Source organism: Sparus aurata, chromosome 12 (assembly GCF_900880675.1).
Source record: "Sparus aurata chromosome 12, fSpaAur1.1, whole genome shotgun sequence".
Taxonomy (NCBI): domain Eukaryota; kingdom Metazoa; phylum Chordata; class Actinopteri; order Spariformes; family Sparidae; genus Sparus; species Sparus aurata.
In genome coordinates, this window is record NC_044198.1 from 17,425,116 (window position 1) to 17,440,941 (window position 15,826).

Sequence of the window (15,826 nt, forward strand, 5' to 3'; positions counted from 1 at the left end):
TCAGCAGAAAGGTGAAAAATGTTGCGTTTACTTCACACAAGAGCAACCATTTTCCCCTGTTGCCATGGGAACGTTATGAAGTAACGTAATTACACGACGTGAACATCATCGAAAAGCTGCAAACCCCACGATGAAGCCATGATGAAGCCTGCAAATCAGTCTCATTTGCCAACAAAAAATCATACTAGTTTCAAAAACCTTACAGTTGTAAGTATATTAGTAGTATGTTAATTTACCTTACAGTAAGAGATGCACTTTGTGCATTGGAAGCACTTATTTTAACAGAAGATGTCTGTTTTGTATAGCTACCTCTGTAAAACAGGAAGCACACATTTTATTTTTTTAATATTTTATTTATTCATTTTTACAGAAGTTGTAGCATATTCCTTTTGTAAAGCTACAGAACTTGTTTGACACATCAATGTTTTGTAAGTTTGAGCCATATGTTTATTAAGGTCTGAAATAAAACAAGATGAGAATTTAAATATACCTAGCACTTTCTGTGATGTAGTATGCTTGCTTATCATAGGAAGTAATAAGAAATGACTCTTTACATTAAGGTAGTAACATAGTGAGAACAGGGTGTTGGAGGAATCATTTTTTTTTCTCTTTTCATCAAACCGCAGTTTTTGCAAGTTCCCGCAATTTTTGCAAGTTCCCGCAATTTTTGCAAGTTCCCGCAATTTTTGCAAGTTCCTGCAATTTCATCGCATAAAACTGCATTAATATCCCGCATATTCCATCGCATTTTTTAAGAAAACGTGCCGCATAATCAATTTTTGCCCGCAACAATCACAAAAAAACTCTGTGTTTTTCTGGAAGGACTGATTTGTTAGCGTTTGACTGAGCAAAGCTATCTGTTCCTCCCCCGTTTGCAGTCTTTATGCTAAGCTAAGCTAAACATGTCATGGCTATCATGTCTGTCTTCATATTAGGGCAAAGATTTAAAAGATGGTATAAACCTTGACATCTCGCTCTCCGTAAGAAAACGAATAAGACCTCTGTGAACTTTATGAAAGTGATTACTCCATAACATGATTACTGACACAATAATTAAGTCCAGAAATGATTATAAAACCTGCCTCTTAACCCTCACCTGCTTTACCTTCCTGCTATTGTTCCACAGCTGCCAGGTTATACCCCACACGACAGGCTTCTGGTCAGCAGCCTCAGGGTGGTGCTGGGGGTGCTTTTTCTGGAGGTATGAGCGGTGGTGGTGGTGCTGGTGTTGCTGGTGGTGGTGGAGGTGGCGGAGGCGGCGGGGGTCTCTCCAGCCGCACAGGCTTCCTCCGTCGGTCAAACAACTCCAAGACAACAAAGACGTCGTCCACTTCCACCAGTGCCGGCGTACCTAACTACCAACAGCAGAATGCCAACTTTGCCAACTACCAGAACTGTACCATCGTCCGCTCACACACCCCACACGGCAACTACGGATATGTGAAGGTGGCGCCCAAGATCCTCATCTTCCCCATCTTTGTTCAAGTAAGGCAGTTTGTCTGAAGATGTGTGTGTGTGTGTGTTTGTAATTGTGTGTATATTTACAGTAGAGTTTGGTTTTGATTTGCATTAAACTTGTGTGATTTATTGTTTCTTGTTGCAAATTGTTTGGCTTCAAGAGTTCTCCTAGACATTAAGTCGAGGGTGTAAGAGGGGAAACAAAAACTAGTGCACCACCATATTTTCACTCCTGTTGAGATCTGGCTCTTAGCCACGGTGCTGAAATGCACACTGATAAGTTTGCACAGATTAAACAAGCAAGATAAGATGTGTTAATAGACCTTTTTCAGAGAAACCATTTTGACATGAAATAGAAGGTTAACACAGGTGTTATTAATGACATTGTGAGGGGCAAAAACACTCTCCAGTTTCCCTCATTGGACCTTATTTCAGAAATAATATATACAATAATTTTTTTAATCCTGTTTGAGAGAAGGGGTTGACATACTTTGGCCTGAACTGCGCACACACTGTAGCGGTTATGTGGTATGAATCTAAGACCACTAGGTCACTATGACACTCTGACAACTAGACTTCAGTGGTCAAACAAGGATATCCATATACAATGATACAAAGATGGTATCATTGTAGAAGTGTCGGTTTTCCCCAGAACATTTGGGTCAAAAGGAAATAGACATTCGAGGTTTGCAGTTACGAAATTCAGTGGCCCTTTTAAGTCTGAGCGATTTTATGATGTGCAAGTCATGTAGGCTCCATTTTCACACATAACACATTTTAGATATGCAAATGTTTCTCTGAATTTCTGCCTTTAGGCGACAGGGCTTGATAGTCTGTCTGTCTGTAAAGTGAGACAGGAAATTATTGGGGTGTTAAAATGAACAGAGGAGGTCAGTGTTACAAGCTGAGCAACCAGGACAGTTATTGTCTTTTATCTCTTAAAAAAACAACAAAGATTAGTAAAAGGTACTAATCGAATTAAAGGGCTTATTTTGGTTTTATTAATGTTCTGAATGTTCCGTCCAACTTTTATCTCTTTGTTTAGCTGCATAAAGTACTTTGTTACATATATATTCTTCATCGTATGAAAATTGGAAAGAATTTATGAATGTAGTTGTTGAAATAATGGAGCAGACTGAAGTGTGAAGTCATTGTAAAATGAATGCTCTCATTTTTGCATATGTACACGAAGTACTCAGTTGTAATAATAAATATCTAATTGAATATTTGAACATAGTTGGTACATGATATTTGCTCCTACTGCAGCATTTAAAATCTTTTTTTTTTTTTTTTTTTTTTTATGTCTTGGGGCTTTTTTTAACCACAAACCTTTTCAAACTGGCAGCGGCAGTGGTGGTACTTCCTGCTAGTTCATATAGAAACGCGCTACCCTGACCCTGTTTCACACAGTATGCAAATGTTACACACACACACACATATTGAATTGGCCCTCTGTTACTCGCTGGACTGAGAGGAAGTCCTCCCACGTTGTCGCACTCATTTTAACTGTCTTGTCATTGGCAGACCACACATAGCGCCTCACAGTTGCAGCTCGCTTTTTTTGTCTTCATAGAATCAGTTTCAGTTGTGTTTCTCACAGTGAAGAAAAGACTCGCTGTTAGCTCCTCTGCACATCGCTTGGATTTGGGAGCCAAAAATGGATTTGGTACTGCAGTGTCTCGAGTTTTATTTTACAGTGTCTGGTATTTTATCTATATCGAAGGAAAAATTAAGTTCTCAAGAATATTTTTTATCTTAGGAAACAGTGAAAGTGGCTTATGATTCAGGCTAGAGAGTTATATTAGTTTGTGCTTGTGGTCATTTATAAATACATCCCATTAAAGTTATGCGTTATCAATGAATGAGCCTCAAAGGATATCCAAATCCGTTGCATCTGTAATCTAATCTGTCTGTGTAATATGTCATTCCGCAGCCTCTTGACCTGTGCAGCCGAGCTCTCATCATATCCGAGGAGATGATTCTCCACGAGAGCAAGCACCACTCTCTCAAGGTAAGTGGCAGTTAATGATGTCAATACGTGTCATTTCAATACAGGACAAAAAGAATCAGTGTGTTGAAAGCTTCGTCTTGCTGCTCTTCAGCTTAGTATTCTGCACAGGGGTAACCTTCCAAAACATCCAAAACTTGACGCAGGATATGATCTAAAACTAATCTAAAGAACACCCCAAAGCTGCAAAATGGTATTTAGAGGACGCAAGATTGGATCTGGTTGAAGGAAAGAAGAAACACAATTTTCCCTTTGCACTTTCGAAGAGTTCTAATAAGAGAGTTATGTCATTTTATTGATGCAGAAAGATCTCCCCTCCCATCCCCTCCCCTCCAGGCCCCTTAAGATCACAGACAAACACACTAGTGGCAAAAATGTTGTGGTATTGTCACTACGAGTTATATGGTTTGTGTTTTTTGGCCATACCGCAAGTGACCGCCCATTGCCCAAATGAGCAGCATAAATCAGAATGGATGTGTGTTTGAGAGTCACACACGTATATAGAAAAGGGCGAAACAAGTGGCAAGCAACATCCCATGAAGAGAAATGGGAGAGTCTGAACATCCCTCAAGAATTTATAATGACTGTGAACTATCAGAGGAAAATTAATAATTTATAAAGAATGAGAGTGCCAGAGATCTGACTGACAGAAAAAAATTCTGTTTTATGGATCAAAAGAGAGTTCAGCTCCTTCAGTAGCCTATTAATGCTTCTTACACAATATGTAATGAATTATAAAGGTGTTCTATACAGTATTTTGATGAAGAAAAAGTTTCAGAATTTCAAATTAAAGAGTCTCATTTTGTAAGAAATACTTTAATGTATGCTGGTGTCAGACGTACTCTGTATATTGTTGGGGCATTAAAGCAAAACAACATTTATGTGTTGATAGTGTTCGACATGTTATTCTCCAGAGAAACTCTTAAGAATGTACCAGATGCATGCACGATAATGTAGTCGTACCTGTAACAACTTAGATTAATGATATTGATATTAAATGTCTGTTAGCTAAGTTCCTTTAGAAAAGCTGATTGCACCTCAGATAAGTGACATTTAGCCACTGATATTTACTTTCAAAATATTTGCATTACCTTGATAAACGTCAAGGTACATTTTCTCTAAAAGAAAAGCATCTGAAGCTGGTCATGTTTTAATGTTTTGGAAGTAGGATTAACTGCAACCAACAAAATCTTTTACAGAAAATACTAATCCTAGGTGAATGACAGGCAGATTTTTTTTTTTTTTAAATGTGTGGTTTTGGTGAATCAAATCACGGAATCCTGTCCGACATGTCAGTTTTATGATGTGTTTTTTCTGGACAGACCCGGTCATGAGGTCTATTTGTCTGTGGGAAGAGAAAAATAACGAGTATTGTGAGCGTTGTTTTATTGCGTCAAGCTCTCGCCACAGTTCTTTAATTTGCACTGTCAGATTGTCTTCGGTACGCGGTGAGGTGAAGTGCAGTGACTGCTGGCATGGAAGGTAATTGTGGCCTCTCTCTGTGGTCAGTCATAAAACAAATATTTAACAGCCAGTGTTTGTCAGGAGGGAGTTTCTCTCCGCTGCATGGGCCACTTCATGCAGACTGTTTTTTAATGATCAGTCAGTGTTGTTCCAGCTTTTACTGTAGTGGGTCTGCCCGGGAGCCAAACACACAAACTCCATTGTTCACACAAACACTTTCATTTTAATATCTGAGCACAAATAATAAGCACGGCAAATGTGATTTCATCCAAAGTGACATTTTGTTAAGTTTTGGGTGGATTAAATCATGGTAACGTATCAAAGTGACTTTGGGACATGACAAATTTAAGTGAATGATTTACATCTGAATCCTTAATAAAGTATAAAGGTGTCCTGAAAGATAGCTTTTGATATTAACAATAAATGCAACATATTACTTATTTTATTTTAAGTTATCAAGTAATCATGCAGGTAATTAAATCAGTTTAATGACTGCCACAGACTGCTGATAATACTTGTTGGCATGCATTGTTGTTTGTGAGCCTGCAATCAGTTTGTTTGTTTCATCGTTCTATATTATACATTAAATATAAAACCAATACAACCAACAACTAAACACAGTGTCAGTCTTGAAAGCTTTTACACGTCATTTGTTGTTGATTCTGGAGGCGGATTTGGATAAAAGAAGATGACGGTGGAACAAAGTTAACTTTGTGTTTATGCCAGGACGTACCACCAGACTTCAGAGTGGCTTCTTACCTCCGGCTGTGAAACTCCTCGATTTATACTCGGCACTCTGCCATAAAAATAGCATCCATTTTATGACTTATCAAACCACAAGAAGTTGGAATCTGACCCTGTGATGGGCATTAAGTTCAACTATAATAATAATACAAAAATAGCCAGTCTTCTCTCATATGTAGGTCGTACAGAGGGATCAGTATTAAACTGTTTCAGAGTCAGTTAAAAGTTTTTGTGGTGCATTCGATTAAAGTAATCTGAGACAGTCGTTGTTACTGATGCGTACAGTAAAACAAGTTAACAAGTTAAATTATTCTGTACAAACTGTATGACCTAAGCTTAGTCTTCATAATAGAATGGACATAAATGCGTGTATGCATGTAAAGTGTGTTTGTCTTCATGAAAACTGCCAGCTGCTCCTATCTCATTTGCTTTGTCCTTATTCTTTACCCTAACATCCTCTTCCACCCACTCAAACTTCCACACACATGCGCACATACGCGCGCACAGACACACACACACACACACACACACACATACACACACACACACACACACACACACACACACACACACACACACACACACACACACACACACACACTCTCTCTCTAACCACACACTGGCTTCATCTGAAATACACTCTCTGCTATTTCACCCTTTAGAGGAAGCCACCAAAGCAAAAGCATTATCTTGAACTGCTGCCATTGTACATGAATTAGGCTGTACACTTGTCATGTTCCATGAAAGCAGAAGTCACTTTCATGCATGCATTGGAGCTCTTTCTCTCTATTCTTAATGCTTTGTTCCTCTCATCATTGACTCTCATCTTAATGCTTCAGCGGAGTGACTTTTACCCACCTGGCCGCTGCAGAAGCCACTGCAGTCTTGAGCTGACATGACACGTTGAAAAAACTCTCGGTGAAGCCCCCAAAGTAAATTTCGGAAGTTTGGGAGTCTTCCGCACACACTGAAATACTGAAAATTCAAGTTTCTTTATAAAACAGGATTCAAGTTTTATATGTAACCATTATAACAGCGTAATGATTTGCAAACCAACAAATATTCTCAGACCTTCATAAAAGTAGAAAGCAGTGAAAGCAGCTTTGTTCCACTGAATAACAGTTCATGAACTGGATATGCTGTTCACAGAAAGGCAATCCTTGAGCATTTAACATGGCACAGATGTATAATAATATTTCTTTTCAACAGACACTGAGTTGTGTCTTTAATTCTAAAGACAGTCTAAGTGTTTATGGCTTAGAGAATTTCAAGTGAAGCAAAACAGTAAGACTGAAACCAAGAGGAACTTTGAATGATATAATGGTATTGAAAAATAAAAATGATGATATTCCAGGTATGAGGTGAGAGCTTTATTTTGGTGTTTTTACCAGAAGGTAAAAGAAAACAAAAGAAAAGTATGCAAATAAATCAGTACATTTAAAGCACAGGGTTAACATTCAACAGGTTAAAAACCAAGACGTGGGTAGAGATGCACATGTACGGCTATAATAATGTACGTGTGAACTACATTTCCTTTGCTAGGAAATGAGGTAGGGGGCTTTTACAGGGGTGAGACCTGTTAAATGTGAGTTGGTGTTTGTGCATCTCACTGGTTTGCTGATGTGTGTTGCTGAGATGCGACTGCATTAAGGTGTCATGGGTAAGCCATTTGAGACCACAAGTATGACATCAAGTTTATTCTTTTTCTGTCTCCCTTCTCTGCCTCCCTTTTAACCTCGCCCCCACTCCCCTGCTTTTTTTGCACCCTATACGTCTCTTGTAGGTTACAGTGTTCGTCTACACTGACTTGATGCTGGTGACGAGAGAAGATGAGCCGGGCCGGTGTAACGTACTTCAGAGTCCACTGTACCTCCGACAGCTGAGGCTTCAGGATGGTACGTAAGCATTTGTCAGACTAGTTGTATATATAAAAACTGTCTGGAGAAGTGTAGGATGTATCTTTCAGCAGACATGAGCGTACTTGAGCTTTTCCTGTGATCAAAAGGCGACTTTGTAAATTAATTCCTAAAGAAGATTGAACAACAACAACAGCCAATGCTTTGTCACCGTCAGTTAAAGGAGCCGTCATCCTCAGTCCGAGATGTTGTGCTGATTATGTATGAGTCGTCAATAAATGTGTCCTGTTAATCATTCGGCATGTAGTAAATTCATGTTACTACATCAACACGTGTCTTAAAAGTCAAAAAGACATCAGCCAAATTGCTATTTGCAAAAGATGTTATCTGTATGTTAACACATTAAACCACGTTTGACCTATTACTGTCAGGACAGCGATACTGGAACGCAACACTTAAACACACAAATTGCACTGCTAGAAATAAACATACAATAGTATAAATATGGTGATATTTCCAGTTGAGTTCAACCAGCGGATATTTAGGGAAAGGCTGCCAACGGTCCTGTTGCTTTGTCTTTTTATTTCACCTTGGTATAAACAGCCCTCCCCTCTAATAATATGTAGAGAATAGTTTGGCCATCGGGGCTGGCAGAGCCCAGGCCAGTCAAATAAATATCTGTGTTTAGAGTGGTTGGCCGGACACACGGGCAAAGTTTGGAGTCATGCCTGGGCCGGGGGCCAGCGGGGAGGGTAATGCTGAAAACTGATAAATGCACGGGTACGAAACAGCAATAAACGACTCGTCCTTCTCAGTGTTTAACTTGGTGTCAGGTCGGTTGATTGTTGTGCTTGCTGAGCAGGATTTAATCTAGAAAACAAGGGTCATGGTGTCGAAGTTTTGTGGTGCATGATTATCAAAAGTGCTTGTAGGATTGATTTAGCAGGACAACAGGTGTTAGAAGGATGTTGCTGTTCTGTCCCCTAGAATAAAAAAAACAACCTTTGATGGCAGTGAAGTCAGTGTGAGTACAGGGAAAGAGCACTGAATAATTTCAAAGTTTACTGAGAGCAAGTGAGAGTTGTTTTGAGTGATTCAGCTGAAGGTTTGACCTGATTTTCTATGGATGAAGCCCCCTACAGGTGTCAGTGTAGCCCCACAAAGCCACAAAGCCTTCCTCCCCAGGCTGCACCACTGCAGAAGAAATATGTGCCAAACCTGACATGATTCGCCACTTAACCCCCTGGTGTTTCCGCCTAATGTTTTTTGCTGGGTGAAAACCAGTTGACAAAAATCAATATTAGTTTTAGTCACATTTTATCTCTTTTAGTAAGTGCATACTCGCCTTTCTTCATGGTTGTTTCGGCTTCTTGTTTCATTTTCAGTGGGACTTTGGATGCATTGAGTCCATAAATCTGTTGCTATTTTCTTCGAGTTTGATACGTGCTCCACTGATCTTCCATCAAAGTTTTGTTTTTCGTAGGAGCTACACTTGCATTACACTAGTTTGCAGGCATACACATTCAGCTGAGTCAGACTGGGGCCAGTGTGACCAGCTGCAGGTTTTTTTTACCTATTTAGAATAATGTCAAATACTGAACAAGTGACTAGTTGCAAATATACAACATATATAGAATTACTTATGCTAAAATCTCAATAATAGAATAATTCACTGAGCAGCCAAGATTGACACCGTTTTGTTGAAAGACATCCAATGAACACAAGTATTTCTGAACTGAAACTACTGAGCTGCGTTGCCCTCACCAAAGACATCACTGGTCTCTTCTGGGCCATTCTGACCTCCACCCTTCACCCAAACAATTGGAGATCACCAGGGAGGGGATACAGTAGAATGTGTGTGTGCTTGTGTGTGTGTGTGTGTGTCCTCTCATAAAACACACACACACACACAGACACACATCTCCACCCCGCTCGCTGCCTGTCATTGTTATTTCGCTTCGGCAGCGTCACTCAGGAAAGAGGCGCCGGGGGATTGTGTTTGTTTCAGCAAGGGTGTGTTTGACGTGTGTGTGCGTGTGTGTGTGTGTGTGTGTGTGTGTGTGTGTGTGTGTGTGTCCGTGTAATGACACAGTACAAGTTCAATACAGGGGCTTTCCTGTGTTCCTGTCACCCCGATACTAGGCTGAGGAGCGTGGGAAACAGTGGCTTTAAACACAAATTACACCAAGATTATATATTTTGTGACAAATTAAAAATGTGTCAATCTAACTTTTGTCATCTAACTTAACAAAGTGAGAAGAGACAACTCATGCATCATCATTATAGGAAAAATAGGGGGAAAAATGTATCTTAGGTCACTTCTCCTGTCACGGCCCCTGAATGAGACACTGGGCTGAAGTCAGTCGCTGCCCACTGCTCCTCAGGAATGCGTTAATTGCAGAGAACAAGTTTCACTACGTTGTACTGAGTGTGATTGTTTGTGACAATAAAAGATCCCTCAAAGAGATTCTTCTTAAAATTACCCAAAAGTTGAAACTGGGATGCAAGTGCTAAATTTGAGAGGGCAATCAATCATTTCAATCCAGCAGAAGTAAGCAACAGAAGTTTTTTCTTCTGGGGATGATTGAGTGACAGCAAATTACCCAATTTAATAAACATTTGACATACCAGTAGGTTGACTTGACTCCACCATCAGGCCTCTCATACGGTGGTCCTGTGCGGCATGACAGCACTCTGCTGGGTTTTTGAAAACAGAAAGATATCCAACAGTGACCTCTGCTGTTGGTCATAAAAACAATTATTTTCTGGAATTAGTAAGAAGTACATACAGTACATGCCCTGTTGTTCCTGCTGTTCCTGCTGTTCCCATTGCTTAGACAGCCTCAGTGTCTCCTGTGTCGAACTCTGTGGGATGCATCACTTTACATACCGCACTTTCATAAAATAAAGCAACAGGAGCCAGTTGAAGAGCTGCCTGTGGACTTGTGCTGCAGTGGGAGGCTGCCGTCTGCTGTCAGTATTTGGTGTGAAGAGGTAGAGGTTGGATTTATATTCCTGGGAGCCTAATGAACACATGAACTGCTGATGAGATTTTTTAACGAGTGCAAGACCTGACTACTGGCGTTCTCTTCTTTGTGATGCCTGTGAATGCGACAGGCTCAAGATGCTGAACAAGAAGGCACAGGCTTTGTTGTGGGACTGAGCCTGGAGACTATGGGTTTGGCATGTAACTGTAAAGTAATTAGGAATGATGGTGGTCATTAGTGGTCAAGTTGACTTTCATAGAGAGGTGGGAGATTTTTAATTGTTTAAACATGGGGAAAACAGCGCACATTTTCATACCGTCTCCTGGAAGGATTGCAGGATCACAGTATTGGTTCTGCACAGAAAAATTGACATAAATGTATGTGAACAATTTAAAAATACAGCAAGAGAGTTCAAAGCACACTCAGATTTTGCGCTTTGGCATAGCACGCTAATTAAAGCATGATGGCATGATGGATTCATACATAATAGATTTCTGCCAAAGTTAGAACAGTTTCTTCTAACTGGTTTAAAGTGGGTTTGTTTAAATACAAAGAGATGACACATACCTATTAGCTCCAATCAGGATTAAGTGACATTAAAATCATAATCTGATGAGAGATGGTGGGTTAACTTAAAAAAATTAGATTTTCATAGAATTTTTACAACGTTCTTTAAAGGATAAGTGACCTTTTTTTTCTCTCTTTTGCTTATTCAATTATGAAAATTTAATACAATAAAGATATGCTTCAGATTTGAGCATAGTTTTCAAGTTTTCAGTGCACCATCTCGGTAGATAGATGGATAGACGGGTAGATAGATAGTCTTCATGGAGCATATTCGATCATTTTAAATGTCACCCCAGGGCCGAGCCACTCCCCAGTGTGACATCAGTCAGTCAGCATGTTGGCTGTGTGTGTGTGTGTGTGTGTGCATACTTGAAATAAAATAGTAAACATCCCTACAAGCTATATACTGCAGATTGTGTGGGTGCATGTATTGAATGTATGTATGTATGTGTGTGTGTGTGTGTGTGTGTGTGTGTTGTGTGGGGTCACTCGATTAAGACCATCTATCTTGACTCCAGACCCAGCGGCCTGTCTCACAGAGCGCTACTCCATTGACTTATGGGTGGATGTCTCAGAGGCTGACTCAAAGTAAAAGCCCTCCATCTTTTTATAAGTATTCTGGCAATAATCAGACATATAAGACGCGTCTTTGTGTACAAGAAGGAGCAAAGCTGGTGAAAGTGATGGTTGGCAGGGAGGAAAAGGGTGAAGTTAGAATTTGAAATTAATCCCTTTTGTTACTTTTGTCTTGCAGATTATGCGGAAGAACTGAGATTCTACCTGATTCACATGACCGAGGTAAGAGAGCAGAATTTCGTTTGTGTGGTAGAAAAAAAGAGGGAAAGAAAGAAGGAAAAGGCAGGTCTAATGTGAACAGCCTATTTTGTCTGTGAGCCGGAGGGGCAATCGAATCTGGTGGAAATCACATTACAAGGAAGACACAGGGATTATCAGAAAGCTCTAATGAAAATGTCTTTTCTCTGTGTGTCTGTCTGAGATGTGACTCCATTTCAGAGCTGTTTCTGTCACACACACATGTTCTCATGTATGATATGTTTCATATCTATCTATCTATCTATCTATCTATCTATCTAACTATCTATCTATCTATCTATCTATCTATCTATCTATCTATCTATCTATCTATCTGTCTATCTATCTGTCTTTCTGTCTGTCTTTCTGTCTGTCTTTCTGTCTTTCTGTCTGTCTGCAAAGCCTCTCAAGCTGACATTTTAAGATGGAAGAAAAAGGCATAATTATTAATATTTCATTGCGGTGTTCACCAATTATTCAACAATGGGCAACTGTAATGGCACTTTATCCACTAACATTTTCCATCAGTCCAGTAGTAAGAGTCCACAACAGAATTCTCATCATATGAAAACCTTTTTAAGGGGCAAGTTCACATGCAGCAAACAGGAAACATTACATTGTTGCCTCCAAGGTGTCAAAAGTCACTAAAACGTGTTGTTTGAGATGTAAAATACTTTCTTCTTTAGTGCAGCTCTACATCAATCGTTTTATAGGTCAAACGTGTTGGATTTTTGGGGATCCATTAGCAGACATGGAATATGTATTCATAATTATGTTCATAATGTTCGTTAGTGTAAGTCACCTGAAACAACTGTGCTGTTTGTCTGCTATGTTTCTACAGAAGCCCAGAGCAGACAAACCAAGTACTGGCTCTAGAGAGGGTCTTCAGTGTTTCTGTGTTACCTGAATATAGGGCTGCAACAATGATTTATTTTCACTATTAATTAATATGCCAGTTATTTTCACGTTCAAAAAATCAGAAAACGACAAATATATTGCAAATATATTCCAATATTCCAGAGCCCCTTTGTCCAACCCACAGGAAAAAAACCCAAGTACCCTTTATTTACAATCATAAATGACAAAGAAACAGAACAAATTGAATCGATTGATTTACAGTCAAAATATTTGTTAATTCATTTTTTTTTCTTTCAAATCAACTAATTGTTGTTGCTGGATGAGGCGAGGGGTGTTCAGTTGGTTGCAGTAGCTGGATGCCACTAAATCCAACATATGGGTCCTTTCAAATCACTCAGAATATCAATGGGAGTCAACATTAATGTCTGTCCTTCCAATTTTCAGACAACAAGCTCAGATCAGTTGCACGGGGGAGACAGAAAACATAAAGGCACTTTGCTGTGAATCAGAGATAAACAAGGAGGATGTCACTCAGTTATCTGACAGATAGGATTTGATAGTCGTGGAGCCTGTTAGGGATGTTTTCCAGTCTTTAAATGGTCTTTTGTCCTGGCAGATCTGATGGAGTTAATGAATATTGTTTTGCAGTTATACCTACTCATCCTCTCCCTCGCCCCCTTCTTTCCACTGAATGAAACTTTACGTTTCATCACCCTTTTTTTAATGTTATAATACACAATGTTTTCATCACCTCTACTCAGCACTTCCTTTCACCTTCTTGCACAAATCCCTCAAGCTGCTATATCCAACCGTAACAGCTGCCTCACTCTGTCTGGAGCCACCTCACTGGCCTTTTTTTTTTTTACCAAATCTTATGTTAATGTGCAGAAGACATGAAAAAAAAAAAGAAAGCTGACAAAATGTTGTACTGTTTTTCTGTGTCTGGGGACCTTGCCACTAACATCAGCAGCCAAATGTATCCTAATGTGAAATATGTCACCTGGCAGACCTGGTGCCTGCTCTTCAAGTTGCTAACAATAGCACCCTGAAATACTAGACATGCATATCCATGGTTCATGTACTTAAAATAATGTGCAGCTACTTTGATCCAGTCCAATACTTATACTAACCTAAATGTTTATCAAATAAGTAGCTGCGCACTGACTTAACACTGAAATTTGACACTTTCATTTTCGTTACCCTTTGGAGCATTTTTTATCAGCTATATTTAGCCGGAACCGATCAATTAAAATACAGCCAGAGCAGCCCTGATAGCGATCCTTGGGATGGGTTTGGGGCATGTCTAATTTTGGACAAGACAAATGCCGGTTCATATCCTCCTTGATTTCTATATCTTGCCAGAATAAACTGAATGTGAAAGTCTTTCTTTTTTGTATTTCTTTTAAAGATTGAACATCTCAGAAGTGTTTTTAATTTTTTAGCTGAAGAGACTGAATACTGAATGGGAGCATTTCCCCCCCTTTTTTTTGTTCCATCCATCTAGCCGCTGTGACTCTCTGCAATTTGTTTCGGCTGCATATTTCTGCTCGTATGGATAATCTGTTCGCCGAGCAACTATTTAAAAACCCCCCCGCCGCAGACACAGACGCACACACACGGCGTCACACAAGTTTTTACTTTGAAATGTGCTGCATAACCTCATTAGCAGCTTATGAATCTTTTAAAGGGCCTTTTTTTTCTCAGAAATTCCAGACAGAATGAGAGGGGCCTGATATCTGTCCCACAGGCTGGAAAAAGAGGAAGTAAAAAGCTCCGATATTATTCAGTCTATCCAATTAGGCAACATATATAAATAGAACTCTTACGTAAGACAGCATGGGAGAGAAGGAGAGAGAGTTTGAGTGAGTTCAAGGCAGATTTTGGATTTTATACGACGTATTATAAAGGTCTGCTTGAACGGTTTTATCAGTTCCGGGGATGTGCAGAAGCTTTTATTATGTTGTATTTTCTCTCCTCAATTCAGTGCTGTTTCTGACAGCGTTGTTTATATTTTATGACGATTGATTTAGTTTTTTCTCGGGACTCTCTTTGTCCCTCGCAGATGTCATTTAAATGTCATTTATGTACAAACAAATCTCTGACTTTGCCGATCAAACTCATCGCAGTCGAGGCCGCTGACAGTTTGACACCTTAGGGCTTGAAAAAAGAGCTGCTGATCCTCCAGCACAACAGTCGGCTCAGGCAGCAATGCGGCGATGTGCCCAAAATACCAGACTAGTGCAGCAAATGTGACGGAGAGAGGAAGACACACAGAGAGACAGCAAAGAGATCGGGGTTGGGCGTGCGAGCCGCTTGTTGCTCCAGTTAAGATTTACTTGGCTCGGCCTCCTCGCTCTCCTTCCTCAGACTCCGTTCCTCCAACTGGTCCTGTCAGATGCCCACACACACACACACACACACACACACACACACACACACACACACACACACACACACACAATGTGCAGTCATCTATTATAGGTGATACACCTGTCAGCAGTTCATTTCATACCTCAGGGAGCAAACAGTAGCCACAATGAAACAGAGCATACAGTTCGCTCTGACTGTAGCTCTTATCTATCATAAATGTACTGTATGAGATAAAGAAGAGGTGTAAAAAAAGGTCATTTTAGAGCTATATAAACACCAAAATATGCTGATGAATTATCAAATAATCAAGAAGGAAAGGAATTCTTCTCTTCTCTTCTCTTCTCTTCTCTTCTCTTCTCTTCTCTTCTCTTCTCTTCTCTTCTCTTCTCTTCTCTTCTCTTCTCTTCTCTCAGATCCAGCTCAGCGTTAGCATGAGCAGCTGCTAAGCTACTGTGGAGCTCATTAAGTGATGGCAGAGTCTTTACAGAGTGATTGACCTTCTGGTCCTGCTGGTAGGGTCACACTGTTGTGTGAAGTGGAAGGACATGTGAGGTGGATGGAGAGAAGGATGAAAGAGAAGGAGCGGGGAGAAGACATCAAAAGAGACCGATAGAGAACGTCCTCATAGGTCTTGAATAGATTTTGGAGCTCCGCTGATGAGAGTATATGAAGACACGCGTTTGAAGTGATCGTATGACCCT

At 40.0% G+C, this 15,826-nt stretch overlaps 1 protein-coding gene across 7 annotated transcripts in view; it reads left to right on the forward strand.

Moving 5' to 3' along the window:
• Nucleotides 1-15,826, forward strand: part of rgs3a (regulator of G protein signaling 3a) — a 156,679-nt gene that overhangs the window by 61,174 nt on the left and 79,679 nt on the right. For 6 of the 7 annotated variants that reach the window (XM_030436370.1, XM_030436372.1, XM_030436371.1 and 3 more), the window contains 4 exons: nucleotides 1,127-1,485; nucleotides 3,392-3,469; nucleotides 7,458-7,569; nucleotides 11,839-11,882. In XM_030436370.1, coding sequence (XP_030292230.1) covers nucleotides 1,127-1,485; nucleotides 3,392-3,469; nucleotides 7,458-7,569; nucleotides 11,839-11,882 — 593 coding nt within the window. Of the gene's footprint in view, nucleotides 1-1,126; nucleotides 1,486-3,100; nucleotides 3,125-3,391; nucleotides 3,470-7,457; nucleotides 7,570-11,838; nucleotides 11,883-15,826 lie in introns of those variants that run through there. The other variant, XM_030436376.1, reaches the window with a different exon arrangement.